The sequence below is a fragment of the Calidris pugnax genome, unplaced genomic scaffold (assembly GCF_001431845.1).
Source record: "Calidris pugnax isolate Ruff unplaced genomic scaffold, ASM143184v1 scaffold1, whole genome shotgun sequence".
NCBI classification, from domain to species: domain Eukaryota; kingdom Metazoa; phylum Chordata; class Aves; order Charadriiformes; family Scolopacidae; genus Calidris; species Calidris pugnax.
This window is the reverse complement of record NW_015090800.1, coordinates 2,500,765-2,522,330: the sequence shown is the minus strand read 5'-3', so window position 1 is coordinate 2,522,330 and position 21,566 is coordinate 2,500,765. Positions and strand designations below refer to the sequence as shown.

At 39.1% G+C, this 21,566-nt stretch overlaps 1 protein-coding gene across 1 annotated transcript in view; it reads right to left on the bottom strand.

Moving 5' to 3' along the window:
* Positions 1-838: 838 nt before the first annotated feature.
* SLC15A5 (solute carrier family 15, member 5) overlaps positions 839-21,566 on the bottom strand; it is a 34,580-nt gene continuing 13,852 nt past the window's right edge. The window contains exons 5-9 of the mRNA XM_014937296.1: positions 20,549-20,735; positions 15,656-15,844; positions 11,246-11,377; positions 3,097-3,205; positions 839-1,095 (exon numbers count right to left, since the gene is read on the bottom strand). Coding sequence (XP_014792782.1) covers positions 951-1,095; positions 3,097-3,205; positions 11,246-11,377; positions 15,656-15,844; positions 20,549-20,735 — 762 coding nt within the window. The 3' untranslated portion in view covers positions 839-950. The remainder of the gene's footprint in view (positions 1,096-3,096; positions 3,206-11,245; positions 11,378-15,655; positions 15,845-20,548; positions 20,736-21,566) is intronic.

Sequence of the window (21,566 nt, the reverse complement as noted above, 5' to 3'; positions counted from 1 at the left end):
TTATATACTGAGCACGACACCATATGGCATGGAATGTCCCTTTGGTCAGTTGGGGTCAGCTGTCCCAGCTGTATCTGTATCCCAGCCCATCCCTGGAGGGGTTCAAGGCCAGGTTGGAGGGGGCTTGGAGCAACCTGGTCTGGTGGGAGGTGCCCCTGCCCATGGCAGGGGGGTTGGAACTCAATGATCTTTAAGGTCCCTTCCAAGTCTAACCATTCTATGATTCTATCTCCTCCTGATTTTTTGTGCACTCCCAGTGTGCTCGCTGGCAGGCTGGTGTGAGGAACAGAAAAAGCCTCGACTGCTTAGCCACAACCAAAAACATTAGTGCACTATCAACAGTATTCCCATCTCAAAACCAAAACATAGCACTACACCAGCCACCAGCAAGAAAGTCAACTCCATCCCAGCCAAAACCATGACAGAAGGTTAGTACAGCTGCACCCATTTTACTGACAGGGAAACTAAGGCAAAGAAGGAACTTGCTGAAGGCTGTGTAGCAGGTAAGTAGCAGAGCCAAGAACCTCACACAAGTCTCCCACCTTTGCAAGTATCAACCAGCTAATACCAGACTCCAAAATTATTTGTAAATCATATTGTCACAAAGTAATTTGCTAAACAAATATATACATGAGTTTATTAATTTTGAACCATTAATGAGTACTAATACACGTGGATACCTATCTATTTCCCTACAGATTAAAAGCCTTTCTTCATCAGCCATGTCAAGCAGTGAACTCATTGTCCTCAATGTGAATTACAACAGTGCAGCAACCTACAAGGCCAAATCCTATCACAACTGCTATTTTGTGAACTTTTAAATAACATTATTATTACTAAGATCATTCATAAATACATTGGTAATTCCACTTAAGCAAGCTAGGGAATTTATCATTAGCGAGCTGATTGGTAACACAATCAAAATTTAGTCAAACAAGGATGAAATTTTATCAGGTTTTCTCCATAGGAGACAAAATGGGAGAACGTTCCAGGACACCATCATAACGCTTGATGGCTTTTTCATGCTTCAAAAGTTTTTCTTCAGGAAGACTTCCTCTGAATTCACTGGTGTACTCCTGATTCAGATTGTTGTATCTGGGAGGGAGAATAGAGAAGAAAAATACTAAAATAATCATCCTTTCTTGGATTAGCTTCACCTATTGTTTACTAGGTAATATTTTTTAAAGTTATTGTGCCTTCTGAGTCCTGGACTTCTAAGCAGCCAAAAAAACAGGACAGTGATATGCACTTTCCTGGAACTTTTCATAACTTCAGGATGAGAAGTGCCAAATAGGATGCAGGTGTTAATGACAGCTGAATTGTGTCATTTTAACAAATCTAAAAAAGAAACATGTTTTTTTTCCCTGCAGAAAAATTTTATTATGTTTTTTTTCTAATTCAGAACTTTAAAGCCTCTTTTCCCCTACCCCTAAATCAGTGTTCACCTGAATAGTCCTTACATTTTTTTTCCTCCTCTCTGGGAGAATTCTTATTTAGCACAAAATGAAACAATTACATTTCATCTCAAAAAACATGTTTCACGTGGGTTTTGGTTGTCTTATTGAAAAATGAGGTACCTTGATTTTGATGTAAAATACCAATTTGAAATACTTAATTTATTTTTTTTTTTTAAGACTGGACATCAAATTTCCTCATGAACATGTGTCAATTTTGCCATAAATTATTTGTTGAGTTTAACCCAATTTTATAGCTACTTTTTGACAAGCAAAACCTTTTACTTTTCAGCAGTAAATATCAGAAATGAAAACTTCATTTTGCAGAAGAATAAAATCCCATTTTATAAAAAGGAAGACAAAGTACATGCAGGAGAAGCATTTCTAATCATGACTCAGGTCACATTTAAAAGAGAATCGAGAAGTAGTCACCAGAATAAATGGACACTTGTGTCTCAGGTTACACTGAGATAATTGACACGGCGCTATAGTAAACCATGGTTATGCAAAGTTAGTGTTATATGGAATAGAACAGCAGTGTTTTTCTCAAGAGTTCTAGAAGTACAGTGCCCTTAGAAATTTTCTATTATTGTCATTATCAAATCACTGCTTCATGGAGGTTTCTGAAGGATTTCCATAGAAGTGCAGCCCAATGGTTAAGAGAGAATGCCAGTCGCATGTGACCCTTCCCACCCATGGTGACACAGATTGCTTCCCTCCCTGCTCTTGACCACAAGTATTACTTATAGCACTGACAACAAAGTTAACTGTGATTAAATGTCCTGAAATAGAGGAGGCAGGCCAACTTTCAGACCATCCTGGATATAGAAAGGGATTGCAGTTGTGAGTTGTGTATTGCACTTTGCAGGCAATATACAAGCGTCGAACTTTGGCTCTATAGGTGGCATGAAATTGCTTACTGTGTGGGGGCTAATTGAGCAATTGCATTGTCTCCAGCAGAAAGTTGCTTTTATCTCATTGCCCAGTAGAGTCCCAGAAAATATTTCAGGCTTATTCTGTAGAAACCACTGCTTACAGCATTAACCAGTAGTGGTCTGCTCTTCTCTTGCAACCCCTTCACTTACTGTCCTATACTAAAATTGCACTCATCGAGCAACGTTTTCTATATATTGGTACAAAGCCAAGTGCAGTGGAGGTCAGTTCCATGACTGAGATACCTTGATGCTGTGACCTAAACTCCATGCCAACATATTTATGCTCCCTCTAAAGACTAGGATGGTCTTATTCAAGGTGTTTTCATATTAGTAAGACCCCTTAAACATTCAAGGCTAATTACATCAGGTTGTTGTTTTTTTTTTTTTTTTTTTAACCTTACCACACAATTCTTACTGTGATATCTCTCTGCTCAAGGCAGGTAAAAAAATGCTAAAATCTGTTAAAAATTCAGGCTTATTTCCTCAAGTTTTTTTTTTTTTTTTTTTTTTTTTAACCTTACCACACAATTCTTACTGTGATATCTCTCTGCTCAAGGCAGGTAAAAAAATGCTAAAATCTGAATCCTGAACGATAACATATGATCTATCGCTACCAATTCTTTATTACACACAAGTTTACAGGTTTCGAAATAATTTCTACCCATATCTACAAATGAGACATCAAGCTTTCATTTTCTCACACGTACCTGTGTGCAATGGTCCAGAACCCCAGGGTGTTCGCCATCATTAAGGAAGCCAAGAAGAAGAAGAATCTCTCCAATTTACCCTCATGCAGCAAGTGTGGAAACCAGTTGCCTGGCAAAGCAGACATTTGAAGCAGAATTAGTTTATCTTGCAGGATGAGACGTTGCTCATATGAAAGACACAAAGATAACTTTGTAAGACACAATCACAGCAGGTGCTCTGAATCCAGCCCCCGCCCCCCCCGGCTATTTATACAGACTTCATTCTCACAGCATCTATGAGTTTTTTGAGTCTACAGTTGATTTTGCTCCCGCTTTCTAGACAAGCAATACAGGTCTAGAGAAACTTTCCTAAGAAATCTGAAGCATACTGGAAAACCTAACTTGGGACAGCTACTACTGTAATGATTGGGCCATCTTCCCTATATATTATCCTGTGCATGTAGCTAAACAAATGCCAAATGTGAACATTTTAGGAAGAACAAGAATTATAGTGGTCTGTAGAAATCCTCATTCACCTTTCTCATGAGTTTCATGGGCCCTTCTTAGGAAATAACAACCTAAAAAAAAACCAACCCTACAAAGCATTTTTCCAGTGCCTTGGATGGTGCTCCATTACCAAGATGTCACCTGACATTTTACTTTACATCTCTTTATGGCTGCCTTTAGCCATCTGCAATGTGACCTTGTATTGCCCATGGCATGTATTTGCATGAGTCAGACCTTTTTCTCCCAAGGCTTTTGACAATAGAGCTTGGGACATTTTGGCAGCTTAAACTCCATTCAGTAGAGGAAGGGGCCACTAACATCCACCCAGAGCCTTCCCTGCCTGTAATCTTGTGTGCTTTATTTTGTAACTGCATTGCTTTTGCTGTTGTCCACTGCAGTCCAGTCTGCAAACAAGTGCAGGTGGTAAATAACTATGGCAATCAAGATGCTTAAAAAGAAATCCAGCCCCACTCAGTCTGCATTTGAAGACAATCAACACCTGAATTACCAGAATCAACCACAGCAAAACCATAAAACCCAGGTGAAAGAGAAGTCATAGTAGATACAGAGTATCATAGAGCCCTCTACAGTTTTGTAATGACCTTTTACATTAATTGGGATACAGGATGTTTATTGCCCTTGAAGAAGAAAGAGAGACTGACTTCATTAGCACGTGCAATAGCAGCAAATAAAGTGCGAAACAGCTGGTGCTGAGAACATGATGTCCACGCTATAAAGGGCTCAGGGCAGGGGGTTCACATCAGACCAGTTCCCACTAACAGCTGGAGCACATCATGCACAAGCATTCTTTCGGGTTTAGTTCTGTCCAAGAGGAATGAAGGGGGTTTTTGTGCTCCAAGATCACTCCATGATGCAAATCAATGCACAAATAAGCAGAGAGGATCAGGGCATTCAGATCAAAAGCACCCTCCTGATCTGAACTAAAATCCCAGCATCAATGTGCCCAAAGTTGCCCGCCTTTGGTCCCCCAAAGTCTGTTATCAAATCCTACCCATCCAAACAGAGTAGCTATTCACCACTTAAATAGCTAAAAGGGAGAGGAGGAAACACAGCTTTCTTTGCCATAGCTGTGCTGTACAAACCTGACAGCCTTAACCAATCTTTTGGCCAGTAAAACCATTTTTAGCTATCCAATGCCACTCTTTGCTTGTCAAAATCTTCTAATTAGAGAGAAAAAACAGATCCACCACCTCGGACAGCCATCAGCCAAAAGATTACACACATATTTACATTTTTCTCTCTCTCCTCCATGTCTTAAAGAGTTGTAAACAGGTTTCTTTTCCAAGCAGCTACCTTTAGCTCTCCTGGGATTGATTGAGAGAGAACAACTGCCATCAGTGCAGCAGCTTTTCCCTAACTCCTCAGCAGTTTGCTCCGTGCCACGTCACCTTCCTGCCCATCACCACCTCACCTCCACCAGCACTGGTCCTTTCCCAGCATTAAAATGTATCATTTAACATTGTCAGTTGACTGAGCTCCGAGGCGCTATAACTTCCTTGTAATAGCTTATAAACTTTTACTGTCATAATTCACCATCAGGTATTTTTTTTTATTATTTTTTTATTTCATTGCGCATCCCCCAGCAGCCAATAGAAATCACGGCGAGAACACGTGTGTTTGATGAAAGAGAGAGCACACATGGGGTTGGGCTTGTCAAATCAGAGTTCACACTGTCTGCCAGGTTATTTACATCAGCCAGGCTAACTATATGAGCAGCAGGAGCTTCCTAATGGCACGGCGCTTACAATGGAACCTGAACAGAAAATATGTACTTAAAAATAGCACTGAGCGATTAAAAAAAAAAAAAAAAAAGAAAAAAAAAAAAAAAAAGAGAAATTTCTTTTTTTGAAACATTATGTATTTTTAGTTCTGTTCTTCATTATACTTAATACAAGTTATGGAAATCATCTGTTCTTAAAAAACACACAAATATGACTTTTGAGGCTTAGGTTTAGCTATACACAGAGGGAATAAAAAAAAAAAAAAAAAAAGGAAAAGAAAAAAAAAAAGAGGAATTTAGCAGGTTCTAAGAGAACGGAATAAAATGGACCTTTGAAACTGTCTTAACACTGGCAAAGGCACCGTATTGAAACACTGAAAGTGGGAATGGTTGGTTTTATCAGGGCCCAGCAAGCAGGGGTGCCCAGAATCCAGATTTGGGTTTCACTGAATTTTTGGAGTTGGAAGGGACCATAGAGATCATCTAGTCCAACTCCCCTGCTGAAGCAGGATTACCTAAAGCATGTTCTGCCCCCACTTCACCCGTGGTGTCCTCCATGCCCTGGGTCACAGATCATTGCTCTTTCTCCTCTCTGCTTCTTTCAGAAATTGCCAGTGTTTAAACACTGAGGCCAAGATGACGAGCCAAAGCCTTTTGAAAATCCTGTATTATAAATGAGCAACAGCATAGGCAAGGTCAAAATTAGATTGGGTATATTAAAAAAAAACCAGGTCTCATAGCACAAGCTATCTCTTTCTCTCGTTTACTGCTCTGTCCAAAGCAAGAAGCAGGAGCAAGGCTTTCTCTTCCTTGCAGTGAGGGGAAACAAGGCTTGTCAGAGGTGCCTTTCTCTACAGAGAAACAGGGGAGGCAGCAGTCCTAGAGGTAGCCAGACCATTATCCTGCTGCCAATATGCATTTTGATCAGTGGATACAGCAAAGATTAATGTAATCATTTCCGATTTTCAGCCAAAAATATTTACTTCACTTTTTTTCCCCCTTCTTTTTCCTTTTTAGATGGAAGTTGGTTTTTCATGAAATAGGGGTAAAACCTATTTCATGAAATTTTTTCATGAATTTTTTAAAACCTAAACCATTTACTTCTACTTGCACTCACTGCACTGCTGGCAAGAAGCCTTGGGAGATCAGCTGTAGGTGTTAAAACATCAACTCTTTTTCAGGCAGTGAAAGTCCCTTTAGATGCTTTCACCCTTACACCACTAACACCTTCCACAAGCTGCCTGCAGACCCCAGCACCCTCCACTAACTGGATTTGGGGTTCCAGGAATTTTACTCTCAGCCATGAACATCAGGAACTTATCGGGCCAGTTCATTCGGTTTTGCTGGAGTAAGACACCCTGAGCAACTACTGCATTTGAAGAGTCCAGCACTTTCTCATCCTCGAATCAGCATACAAGACTCTAACAATTCACTTTCCCCCCCAAAGACACTGCCTTTGGAGTCTGTCAATCCCTTACTTTTCTATGGAGATTGCCAACAGAAGTACCAATTACAAGGTTGGTTTGTCACATAGATAATTGCTCACTGGGAATTAACTTTCTACAACAAGCTCCTGATTTCCATTTTTATTCCAACAATGGAAATACTTTGTAGCATGAATCACCACAGAGAATCAGAAGTCTCCTTTAGCTCTGTATATTTTAAAGAGCCTTTTCTTATTGGTTAGAGGTGAATCGGTTATGCATTTCATGGCCAATTTAGAACAAATTAGAAGATTAAGTCTAGGCAGAGTCAGTTCCTCAACCCTGCTATGCCATACGTCATTGAAATAGAGGGCCTGGTAAATTTTCACTGACATTTTGCAGTCCTAACTATTTTGTACCAAAAATGTTCAGGTAGTACAGGACAGAGGAATATTACACAACACCAAGAGAAAACATCTGACCCTACCAACACAGGCAGAAAAGTACCACCATATTTTAGTACTGAGAAAACACAGAAGAGAAGGCAAAATAGTCATAAGCCAGAAGTTAGTCTATTCTGCACGATTCCCATATTTTTACAGCTATCCTGCAACCTAGACTATGCTTATAAAAAAATTTAATTTGTATTTTAAAAATGGATTGTATCACCTTCCATCATTTCATCAAGTTAGTGGGCACATATATGTAGAGTTTAATCATACCCAAATTAAAGTCTCAGTCTGCCTCTAATCCTTATTAGCTAAGTAGGCACCAGTGGACACCACCATCTGGACTGCAAGAAATATCCTTTAGCTTTATCATCTTTGGTATTTAGAATCACATAAGGCTCCAAACTGGGAAAAAAAACCCAAACCCACAAAAAATCCCCAGTTCTCTAAATACAAGCAGGAAAACTGTATCTGGGGCAGTTTCCTTCCTCTGACCTTTTTTTTTCCTTCTTTCTTTCTTACATATTTACATTAATATTTTTAGAGAAATGTATTCTGAAATGATTGGCATAGAAGGACAGGTTTTGTCTTGCATCTTCTTCCGTTAAAATGTTAGGAGAGGTAAGAGATCCAAAAGAAAGCAGTTTCCCAGCTTGTACTGAAAATATCACTGTCACCCATCATCTGTTTGCACTCGTCAGATTTTTTAAAAAAAGTCTTATTTTATCATATTCACACCATCCTCCCTAGATGCGTTAAAAATGATTAATGCAGCTTTGACTGTGACTGATATCTGATCAACTTTGCCAATAAAAACCCAAATAAAATTCTAAACTAGTGACATGAAATAGGATATAAAAGTGTTTAAATTTTGTCAACACCCTCTGTGCTTCAGCACTTCAAAATACACACTGGAGGATCTACTTCGCTGTATCCTGAATTGCTTCATGGAAAACATGGTCTCATTGCTTAGAGATGGGAGAACCAGAAATAGTCTTGGCTCAGGTTTTAGTGAAACAAGAACCATGGGACAAGACAAAAGCACCCATAGCCCAAGAGTCGCACACTAAGCCTTCTTAAATCTTACAAAGCCATTGTTTAAACACTATCATCTTCTTTCAGCAAAACATAAAAAATTTTAGTCTTCCAATATAAATAAATTACTTTAGCTTTTTAGGAAAAAAGTTCCAGTTGGTTTTCTTCACCCGCAGTTTCATAAGTTGCCCAGGTATCAAATGTTTTACAAGCTCTTTAAACAGAGCTGAAAAAAATAGTAAGTCTGAGAAATGAAAGTTTATTTGTGTTATTTGACCTAAGAGAGGTCATAATTTTATTCCCTGAAGCACTGTCTTCTTCAGAAGGTTCAATAAGTAGCCATTAGGTTCTATAAATTAAAAAAATAATACTATTTTGCTGATCTTATGCTTTTCATCACAAACACCAAAGAACACTGCAAGAAGCACAATGGAAGAGTTAAATAAAAATACAAGTGGAACAAGAGAATTTTGTATATAACATTTTGTATCAAGTAGGAAAATCAGTAGGACAAAAGTATAGCCAGGATGAGTAAAGAAATACTCAAAGTTTTCAGTCTCAAGCGTTATAACACAAGTGAAGATACAGGAATATCTCTATTATTTACAAGCTGTGAATTGCATGAATTGTGACAACTTCGAATAATTAATCTCATTCAAGCAGGAAACACTGGGAAAGAGAAACCCAGTAAGATTCCAATTATTTTTAGAAATAAAATGTGAGAGCCCAATAATATGTTGTTTACATACTAACAAGGAAAGTAGTATCTAACGAAGCTAACTAGAGCAACAGAGAAAACATGAAACATTTTTCACAATATTTTCTTTAAAGCTTTTCATGTTTGCAGAAGACATCCTCTATTTAGGGGCTTATCCCATTACAGCACCTTAGCCTGAATACAGAACATTCCTGAATCCCTTGGAAATTATAAGAGTGACTTTCGCTCAGGACAACAGTGTTGTCCACAACAATTCCATCTTGTCCCAACAACAATTCCTTCTACAGGAACAGCAGGTCTAACAACATGGAAGCATTACACCTTTTTTTCCAACGCTAAGTAGAGAACTTTGCCACACAACTTCATAAAAGCGAGGAGTATTTCAGCCTGAAAACTTTAGCAGTTTGCTCAAAAATCTTGAGCAAAAAAGGATTGAAACACGGCAACTGCAGTCTGAGGAGAGTTTGGAGAGTTCAGGCTTTTTGGTCCTAGCCAGGATAAGAATGTGAAGGTTCTGATAAAACAGCATTTCTGGCAAACAATGGACATTTTCTTTTCTGAGTCAATTAAATGTTTTCATACAGCCTTACAGAAAAAAAAAAATCACCTTGATATAAAATTAGACAAAAATCTACTGAATTGCAAACCAAATGCAAAAATTGGTTTCTTCTATTGCGTTCTACAAAAAAGATTTTATAAAGATATAAATTACTTATATAGCAGCACAACAGTCAAAATGTTTTGATGTTGACATTATGCTTAATTATTTTATAAATTTTTAATTATACCTAAAGTAAAATTGCAGTAAAATATGTCAATTCTACTAAAACAAAATTTTTCAACCTCATAAAAATTAATAACTTCCATACTATGGAGGGGGAGGGGAAGAAAGATAGTCAGCAACACAGTCATTCTTGAAGTGTTGAGTTTCACTAAAGCCATATTACACAATGAAAAAAAAAATAATCTACTCCACTGGGGGAAATTCAGGGAGATCTGCTCTCCACCATGGATGCCTTGGTACTTAATGCTTCTTTGCTCAATTCATTTGGGTAAGCATTCCTGGGTTTATCCCATCTCTAGGTGATGCTTCTATATCTCATAATAAAATTTTAATTGAATTGTTATCTTAAAAACAGCACTCTGTGTCAGAGAACCATTCGTTTGTTCAGATCTTACAAGTTGGAATTAAAATTTCTTGTCATGCTTTCAAGAAAACCCCCTTTCCCTTATTTTTAAGCTACATGATTCTTTATGTAGGCAAAAGAAGAACCCGTATCTTATCCATGAGCAGTTACAAAATTCTTCAGCCATGGTAATTGCACCGGTGTCGTGAATTAGGGCCAGCAGCTGTGCTCTACAAGAGAACAGTTCCCTGTAACGCAGTAACAACGAAGCTTATCAGTGGAAAGCATCTTTAGAAGTACTGCTTCAGCAAGTAGAACTATTTCAGACATGTGAACAAAGGGATCCCCGTCCTTTGGTTCAAGATCTCAAGTGCTTTATAAATTTACTTATGAAACAAGTCTTTTCTGTATTGAACAAAGATTCATCAGCAAAAGGGAAAAAAGACTTTGAGAAATTCTTGGCCTATCTTGAAAATGAGCAACGCAGAAAAATCTTCAGTTCAGGACTTATACTAAATACTTCTCAACAGGCTGAGCCTCAAATAACTCCTTTTGAAACTCTAAGTTCTCTGGCAATTGCAGTATTCATCTGCAAAAGGGTAAAACCAGAGTGAGACCATATTGTGACAGAACCTGGTTCTTCCAGGAGCTGGGCAAAGGGACAGGTGTAAAGAAGGCAAGATAGAAGTAGTGGGTCTAGGGGAACAAATTCCCTAGACAACTTGGAAAGACTCAATGCAACCTCCTTTCCCCTATGACACTGTGGAACAGAGAAAAAGGCATGTTCTCTGTTCTTTGGAGCACTGATATTGCTCTCATGGCCAGAGGCTTCCACGTAAGCCTGGCCAACATGAACGTACTTCTTCAAGAACAGAAAAGAGTGCTTCCTAGACAATTTATTTTCTTGTCTTCCAGAACAGAAGTACAGAGATTGGAGGTGAGGGCTTCCTGCAAGATGCCATCCTCTAATTACTCCACCTATCAAAACGAAGATGACTCATTAAAATTGGATGAATACAGCTGGAAGGCTATTTCCTATCTTAATTCCATCTTAATTGTGAGAGCAAATCAATAAAACTTTGGCATCCCCTTTAATTCTGCTGCCTAATTCTCCAAATCAATAGTATTAGAAAACTGCTCAGGAATACCGGTCATGAGCATATGCTTACCTTGAGTGCCTGCGTGGGTTGTCTGAACAAAGAAAGCCCCCATAAAGCAGCCAGCTCCATTAAAGAGAGTTAAAAAATGCATGGAAATCCCTCTAATTCTTTCTGGCACAAGCCAGAATGACAGTAAGGAACCTTAGAAAGGAAGCAGATACAGTTACATGTTAAAAAAAAAAAAGAAGTAAATGATGGCAGAAGAAAGACAAGACATGTCTCTAACAGGGGCAGTCCATATTTTACAGAGAATACACTTGCTGCAGAAGGGCAGCCACATGTGTTAATCCTTTGTTAATAGGGTACATACTGTTTAAATTGTTTAAATGAATCTCCATAACAAACCATCTCACATACAACTATCGATATTCCACAAGCACATAAAGATCTTTCACCCAGACAGTTGCTTTCACCTTTTAAAACCACAGGCATAGCAAGAGAAGAGAACCACCACCCCAGTCAGCAAGTGTGCAGACAGCAGATGTGATATTTAACTGTAGGACAGCAGGACCTGCTATGCCAGAGCCAATGCAGCACTGCCACTAGTAAATACTTCCAAAATCCAGAGTCCTCCCTTCACTTGGGCAGTTATCTTGCCTTACCTTAAGGCTGGACAATGCTCCTTTTCCCCCCAAAGTCAATGCCTGAAGTCACTGGCTAATTTTAAAGACATTGTTCTTCACTTTCTTGCCAGAAGACTAAGCAGACTAAGAAGCAGCAACAGCTGTGGTGGCAAGGGGGACCTGTAGCAAGCCATTGTAGCATAGATGACTATAAATAATCCCACCAGTGGTAGTTTGGCTAAATTAGATTCCAGTAGCAGTAAGTCTATATAATAGCTATTCCTTTTGAGTACCTTTACCTGGTTATCAAAACCTTGTTTCCCAATTTCACACCTTAAGCCCTCATCCACACTCCTTCTCCAAGCCCCAGTGTCCCCCAGCTTGCTTTATTAGTTGAGTTTGAATGACCTCCAGCTTGAGAGGCTTGTCATTAGAAGGATCCTATTTGGATGCTGAGTTGCCTGAAGCATCTCTGAATACAAATGAAACTTTGCAATCATCATCTTCCACCCTTTTTAATTTGGATGTCCAAATGAGAGCTTTGGAAACATATTAAAGAAAAAAAAAAACAATACCATGGGCAGTTTTTTCTCCTTACTCACAATAGGAACCAAAAGCCTGAGGGCAAGAGAAAGTAGGTGAGCCCAGGACACCATCTGTAGATGCAACAGCTGAAACATTGTACAGCCAGTGTCCTAGCTAATTTGAACCACTAAGTGCCTAAAAAGTTTTTGGTTGTTTCTCCCTTTTCAAAGCCGGGGTGCAAAACTTGCATCTTGGCCAAATTCAGCTTGGGTAATTGCGTCCTACTTACCTAAATTACCCCTGCTGTTTCAATTGCATACTCCATTCCTTGCTTCTCCCACCGCGCTGCTGAGAACCATCAAACAGCTGCTGCATTCCACCCTGGAGACTATCCCATTCCATGGGTGGGTGAAGCGATCCCCAATATATCCTTTAACTAACAGAGCTGTTTGGTACAAAGCTTCCCATTCCTAAAGTGCTCCCAGACACGTTGATGGGCAGATGACATCCTTCCAGCACTCCAGCAAACGCCACAAATCTGCTAACCCTTTGTGGGGCAAAGCAGTCACGGAGCACCAGGTGGTAGGGACACTGGCAGCGTTAACACAGCTGCTGTGGCCATCAGGATGGCTTCCCTTCACCAGCCATCTCATGCACAGTGGGGGAAAATACCTACTAATATTGTCCCACAGGACGGAGTTGTTCTGATCTTCATTAGTTTTTTTGTTTTGGTTTGGTTTTCTAGCAGTATTTTTGAGTGGGTTTTTTGGGTCGTTTGGCTTTTTGGGGAATTTTTTTTTTTTGTCCTTTTAAGTCATGGGGCCTTAAAAGAGTAATTTCCTAGTATAAACCAGGCAAGGGTTACAAATTCAAGCTGTCAGAAGCTTCTGAGATCTTACACTCTAACACGGTGGAGGAGAGCAATTATTTTATCATTATTTTATTTTTTAAGGACTGCCTCAGTGCTAGACAAACATTAAACGTTGGTATTATTCTAAGAGATGCTCACACCACCTGAAGCAGATGATTATACAGAACTCCTATCAACAAGATAATGAAATATATTGTATAAACACAACCGTAAGTATCAGGGCTCAAATATAGATAAAGAATTCAATATGCCAAATCTAGCTCCCCTCACCAAGCACTTCAGAAAAGAGACATCTCCTCTCTTCCCTCTGATTACAAGTGTGAACATTTCTGTCTTCAACTTGGATCATGTACTTTCAGGTCAAGTAAATTATTATGATAATTGAATTTGACCTTCTGCATAACAAAGGCAGTAAAATGTCAGGAAAGGTGAAACAACTATTTAAGTGTCTAGGCTGTCATTACCATCCAGGGAGATCCACTGAATGGTTCCTGAACAGCGATTCAGTTCAAATTGAAGTAGAAACCCAGAGCTCAGTTTAGCAGCCTGCATACAGATGCCCAGTGCTGCCTGAAATGCTCCAGTGCACCTTAGCCATCTGCATGGGGGTGTCTGATAAGGTGCAAGACCTATGTTCTTCTCCACCAGCAGCTGGAGGACACACAGGTACCATGAAGAGCCTGCTTAGCATAACAAATGGTGCTAGAAACTTATGGGTGGGCAAGTGAATAGAGGCCTGCATCCCCATCAACTACAGCAGCAACTTACTGGTTTAGGTACCTACCTTTAGTTTTCTACATGCAAATCTCAAATTCAGACTTAGATCCATTTACCTGGGTTCTTGAATAGCACCTGTAACTGCAGGTCTTAGCAGGATGCTTAATCTTTATTTAAATGGGGAAGACGACCTTTATTGCTAAGAAATTCTAATCAGAATCCTTTGAAAAGATTTAAAATAAAAACCAAACAAAAACCAACAAACCCAAGATGAAGCTTTATTTCTTTTCTAAAGGCTAATGTCGTCTTCCAAGTCATTGAACTTCTGTTGTGTCCCAGCGTGCTAGATTAAAAAGCCTTATTCTACCAGCAATATTCTTCTCATGCTTCTGCATGAGAAGACTGTAAGCAAGCCACCTCCTAACCTTTTTTTTTGTTAAGCTAAACAGAGAAGGTCACAGTTTTCAGTTACACTTAGCCTGTAACCTAGAAACCACATTACCTGCCTGGAAACCTGTCTCAGTTAAGTACTTGAGAGCTATCGGATGAAGAGGCATTATGAAAGCACTAAGTATTTAAAACTAGGGAAAATTACCTTTTTAGTGACAGACCGTGACCCACAGCTTTCAGTAGTCTTAAGAGTGTAAGAGTGAAGCTGAGCCACTGAAGTTATTTCCTGCTCTTATGTAAAAATCTGAACATTTCTGGGGTTGTACTGGAACAACAGACACTCAACCTGTAGAATTAAATGCCTGCAGAGATCAGCTAGTCAATCACTTTACCCCTGTCTCTAAGTGAATGTTGATTAGATTATTTTTGTAATACTAACATTATTTTTTTAAGCTCTGCGAGGTGAAACACCCATAAGCACTCTGCATGCTCCTCAGAAGAAAATAAGCCTCAGGAATGTCAGCGTAGATTTGGAAAGGTGGGTTACAGAAGGAAGGGAAGGTTCAGACTCACAATCAAGAGCATGTCTACGTAATTTATGGATGGCAGGCGTGAGCACAGCCCTGCCTGTGCTCCACGAAACAGGAGTGTTTATCTCTGGCTCCATGCCACGAGCTAAGGCAAGATGCTCTGTGCAGGCACGTTCACACAACTCCTCACTGGAGCACAAACAAAAATATTGCATCTACCTACAACATTCTCCAGGTTAGCCCGTCAGTTGAATTGTGTTACTCGCCCACATAAGCTCTGTGTCAGTGAAAAAGGCCTAGTAATTCTATTAGCTATGTCCACAAATGAAAAGGGGTAAGCCAAATTGCTTCACCTTCCTTTGACTGTGGCCTGAAGAGTGCTCACAGACCGTAACCACAGCTCAGCTGCCATGTGCACATTTGGTCCAGCTCCAGAAAATCATCACAGAAGAGTTCAGGTCAGAAGGGACCTCAGGAGCTCATCCAGTCCAGCCCTCGCCTGAAGCAGGTTTAGCTTCGAGACCAGTTGTGCATCCAAACCCAGAATACCACCGCTGTGGTCATCCCCCCACCGCACAGCGAGGACCCCAGGGACCTGACTGGGCTGTGTCACCTTCCAGTTAATCTGGAACAACGCTCACTTTGGGTTACAGCCAGCAAGACAAATTACGCTGCTCTGAAGCAGGTAAAACACAAATCTGCTCATTAAGCCCATGGAGGAGAGCCAGGGATAAAATATCAGATGATGGTAATTATTTTTAGGAAGCTGATATCATTCTCTGCAAATCAGGACACTCGCTTTCGCCTGTGAGGTTTTACTTACAGGAGGGAGTTACCAAGGCTTCAGCCACTCCAAGGAGGATGTACTGAGGAGCTAAGTGATAGCAAGGCATAGAGGAGACCAGGAGAACCTCCTCGGAAAGCGTCTGCTCCACCTGAGGGAAATGCTTTCGGTGTATTTCAGAGAAGCCAGCAACCATCACGGAAAGCGCAGCAGACAACTGACCTACAACTGGGTAAAGAGCACAGAGAGTATTCACCAAGCTTGTAGTCACAGCATTATCATGCATTTAAATGAAGCAGTGACCCAGGAGGTGCAAAAGCAGCTTCCCTTCTTTCCTCCCCACAACACACCCTCTCAACGCAAACACAGACAAAGATTACTTGCTACACCACAAGTCTAACTCTAAATGTATGGCAAAGGGACACCAGCTCAACACAGAAAGAATTTAGGGATGCAGAACGAAGGAGAGAGGAAAAACTTTTCTGAAGAGCAAAGTCACAAAGAAGAACTTTTTATGAAGATTAGGGGAGGCAAGAAAGGAAGAGAGAAAGAAAAGTCAGCAGCCCTTCCAGGTATCACAAGAGATTGGGTGGGAATAAGACTGCCAATCAGGGAGAAGTTCTCAAGCAGCAACAAATTCTGAAATATATATATATAAAACATGTGCTTTACCCATTTGTTTTCTATAAAAAAAAAAAAAAAAAGAAAAAAAAAAAGAGGTGCAGGCAGCTGAAGTACTGTATTTCTAAGGCTGCAGGCAATAATATGTGGGACAGAAAGATCACCACTAAAGATCCCACCTCAGGAGACTAAGCATTCCTACATTTTCCCCTTTCCCTCCATTATAGAGTTCTTCTAAACTACTTTTGAAAACACATTTGCTAGACTGTTTAACAATTAGGATGAGATGGGCTGCATTACGGGAAGAGCTAATCTTCTGCTTTCTAAACACTGACACATAAGCCTTGGACTACAGTTGCCTCCTGCCTTCTTCAGTTGTCCTGAAAAAGTATCACTGTGTGATTCATAGTATACTGGATCCACAATACAGTTATATATATATATATATATATATATATATATTACTGCCCGTGCAATGTGAGGAGTCTTACCACCTGCCTCAGTGGTAAAGACACAGGCACAAGTACTGCATGATCTCACAGGGCAGAAAAACCCCAACACATTTAGCCTCATGATGCAAAAGAGGCTTCTGGTAAACTCAGATGCATTTTTAAATACCGTATACTTTAACCATACATCACATAGAGGATACTATTTAAATGTGTTATTTTATACTTCTTGATGTTGACAGAATAAAATGGTTGTAGCCTCTCGGAACAGAAAAACCCAAGGAATGCAAAGTCTCCAAGTGAGTCCCCTGAACTAGAAACATTTATATGTCTGGTATTTTGAGCTCTTATTGATTTTGACTGAGTTTGTGATTCTTCAGCATTTCTAAGCGATGATGTAACTACAGGTATGAGAATTAGGCTTCTTTTGACAGCTTTGGCTCAAATACCTGGACTATGTCTTACAAAGCCTCTTCTCACTTCATGACCGGAAATTGTTGCACGTACTAGATTTGACATCAACAGTCAAAGGCTTTTGTTTCATATTATATTTGTAACATATATAAAGTTTGCCTCTTTGGGTGTTGGGGCAGGAGAGGCAGCAAACTCTTAAAGCTAAGTAGCCTTATGATATTTTTGCATGCATCTATGTTTCTTGCATCTTCATGCATCTCAGCAGCATCTCTCACACCCTTCCACCAGCACAGTTTTCCTGCGTTCTCACAACTTTAAATACCCTCCCCCCGACTAACCTGAGGCTTGGAAGTTGTTTTGATGTTAAGGCCCCTTAATAGGAGCATCAATGAATTATTGCTTGAAAATGGATGATGGGAAGGAATTCAACAGTATTTTCTAGCCAATGCACCTCATCAAGGCCAGATATAAAGCCCTCAAGGAGCTTCTTGTAATCTACCAAAGCAAGAGTTCTCATTGTGAAAAATTATGTTAGTACTAAAGAAACCTCAAGCAGTTCAATATTGCTACACAGTGCTATATTTTAAGCATTTTCCTTGCTAAAAGCCAAAATATTTCAGAAAAAGTAACCTCTGAATGCCCAGTAATTGCAATATTTCTTTTAAGACATTATGTGGGAAAGGAAGGAACTGAGAGCCTTGGAGACTTGGTTTTCCTCCTACCTCTTCTCTATTTAGTCCTCTTTAAAACAAGCAGTTTGGAGTGACCACCTGAGGCTTTGATTTTACAGGAGAACAGGCTATTTTAAGACCACTTGGGGCTGATTCTAGAACAAGGTTATTTATATTATCTAGAGACTAAGGTTGTATTGGACCTTTGCAATTACCTGATCTCACATCCTGCATAGGACAGGTCAAAAAGCTTTCCTGAAATTAATACCTGTTCAAACTAGAGCATCTTTTAGGGAGAAATAGTCATAATCAACTCCTAAATCCCTTGAAACAGACATTGCACTGGAGGCTTGCTTTTGTGTACTGTACAGAGAGCTGTTCCACACATCACCCTCGGATGGAGTAAATCCGAGGCTTAAGACGTTTCAGTATAATCAGACGTTAAGAATATTAGAGAAAGAACTTCTATTCCTCAGATACTTCAGCTAGAGCCTCTTGCCTGTAGCTGGCAGACAACTACAGATGCACACCTTCAGTTATCTGCTGAATTTTTTGTACTATTGGTTAAATCAAGTAGCATAAGATACATTAAAAAAAACCCAACTGAGCAAAACCACAAACCAAAACAATTATGAAACTGGAAAACATCTAAGACTACCAAATACTCATTTTTCATAAAGAGGTCCAGATACTCAATATATTTGTGACACAATCTAAATTCACTCTAAGATTTTAATGTTTTTTTAGATAATACCTGATTTACAAATGAATCAACTATAAAGAAACATAGATTTTAATTTTCATGCAGATCCCTATTACAAAGCAATCAGATATTTCAGTTCAACGTTGTCTATATTGTTCATCCTTTAAAACTGTTATTCTTAACGTATTGAAAATTTCCAGAAACCTATTTAAATTTCTTCCTCTTACAAGACTTGAATTAAAATATAGTTATAGGCTGGCTTAACACCAACAGTCTATTTATGCTTTCAATTTTGTTCCTGAAAATAATTTGGAACCTAATTAACTGTTGGCAAACATATTGGCACTTAGAGGTCTACCATATTTGCAGGTGCAGTCATATACTTGGATATCTAAAGCCATCGCCTGTACTCACAGGTATTTTTATGCCTCAGGTAATTTATCACCCCTAACAGGAGGCTATTTTAATAAATGAAGCTATTAAGAATAAACCACTGCATATATTCTACTGCTGTTGAACATAACAGGATAGAACATTAATACTAACTTGAAATTTCCATGGTTTTAAGGAAAATTATTATCTCAATGTGCTTTTTGTGGTTTAATGCAGATGTTATTTTAAAAACTAGGGTAATTGCAACCTGCTGCGTTATATGCATCTGGTTTGTATAAAACTTAATAACACTCTTAATTAGGCTAATTTAGTCAGATTAATACCTCTGTGTGTGTCAGTACTCACTGTGCTGCTTGCCATGGGGCACTGAATTAATAGTAGCACACTGAGAAAATAGTCGTTTATAAATATTTTTGTCTGAGGTTTGTAATTCAGGCTGGAAGATAAAAACTGTAGGAAGTTTAATGATAGTATCTACAAAAGGGAATAGTTTTAAGTGCATATAGAATGGAAGCTGCTTTTCTGGTGGTACTAGATGTAGCTGATATCAGAAGAAGGTTGCAGAGGATTCTTCCAGATCCTAGTAGGTAAGAGGGTTGAGGGGCAGAGGGGGTGTTAAAAATAAAAACAAAATGGAAGCCATCATTACTTTCAGGCTATAAATTTCTCTGAAATGAGTCTGCAAGCCTGTGTTTACAATGCTTACTGTTGAAAACACTGGGATTCACAACACAGGAGACTTCTGGTACCACGTCTATGAGAAAGAGATCACACTCCACCTCTGTAGATCCCTCCTTTCTTTACTTTAAGTGAGCGCACAACAAGGTGTGTTTCATTTTAGGAATATACTAAATAAAACTACTAAGCACCTGGACATTTATCCCATACTAGATACTCAAATTTTTATGCTAGAGAGGAACGCTGTACCTCTCCAAGTAACCTTCCGCGTGTGAAATGTTCAGCCTGTCCAATGGGAACAGCAATCCAGTGATACACATACATTTGTTTTACATAGCTATCTGCATGTTTTCTTTTGCTCACCAGTCCTAAAAACACCTATTGCAGACACAGAATTAAACCAGATACTTTCATTTCAGCCCAAGTGAAACTGAAAATAACTATACTAGTAATAATGCAATTTCACTCTTAGGAGCTGCAATCAGAATGTTGATGCAGCTATAGTATAAAAACGTAAGAAAACAAAGCCTTTATTCATAACCTAGTTATTTAAACCCAAACTTATAATTTTGAGCAACAGAATGTTTCTCCAGTATCAGACAGCAATTGAGGGACTCTCCCATCTCCCAAAAGAGAACTTCCAAAATAAGTTAACTTTCCAAAAGTTAATTGATAAACAAGTATGGTTTCTCTCACCAATTCCTTAGGATGATTCCAAGTTATTCATGACTGTCTCAAAATTTTTTATTTGTCAGAAGAGCCTCAATCTCCATCCTAAACAAAAGCTATCCATTTTATCTTTACATCTAGTATATTGTTTCAAGACTGTCTTTTCCACAATTCATTTAAAAACATATTCACCTCAGAGTCATCCCAAAACAAGTCCATCTTAGTATTTATAGTCAGAAATAATTGTGTAGGATCATCCATCACCCACTGCGGTTTCTCTTTCAGAAACAGAATATATATAAAAACTGTATAAACAGATGTACTTTTCACATACCAATGTAAATTGTTGGAGAATGTCCTGTGTCCTTGGAACTAAACAGATAGGAGTTAATGCATTCCAAGATAGGAACAAGAATCAGTAGTGGCACGATGCTTATCACATTCATTGCTGCAACTGGCAAGACAAATCCACTGAAGTGCAGGTTGGAATTCATGGTTTGGAGATAGTATCCTGAAGGAATCTGTGTTGAAGAATAAGACCCCTCTCCATTAATATACCAGGTACCTTTCATAGATAAGATTTTTTACTGTATTTGGAAACTTTACCAACTCTTTTCCTTCTGGAGAAGTCACAGTAAATTAAATACCTGCTGGCCAAAAGGAATGATCATTCACTGTGAAAGCCCTTCAAATAGCAACGTTCTCATTCTCTGCTAGAATATAACATTTTCCTTCTATTTCACGTGCTCCTGGGTTTAACATACCTAAGCAGCAGTCCATGAGTTTATTTGATCATCCTTAGTTAGAGCTACCAGCCAAAATACGAAACCATTCTGCCTGGTACTTTAGTCACTTCTCATAGACACTGTTTAACAGAACAGTATTTTAGAATAACAAGATGCAGAGTTATTTTGAACTTCTGATTGTGTGCTCAAGGTGGGAGTAATTTTTAAGACACTCTTGCCAGCCCATGGCTTTAAAAATTACAGGGAATGAAGATTTGGCCTGAGTCTTAGAACCAGCCTAATGTAACTGACATTCGTAGCAGCTATATAGAGGATTTCCTTTTACTTCTGGAAACCGAAAACAGAGAAAAATGCATAACCAGATGAGGAACCCACCAATGACAGTCATCAGGGTATGAAATTAAGTAGATTTGCAAGACTGTCTCTCACTTCAAGAGCAAATAACTCCTGCTTGTGTGAGGCTCTACAGAAGATCTGTTGAGTTTATTGTAAAAAAATAGCAGAATGGCTTCTACCAACAGATTTTTCAGGGTTTTTTGAGGAAGCTCACTTAAGCAAGCATTGCAAGTTCACATGCAGCAGGGAGTTATAATCCACTGCTATATA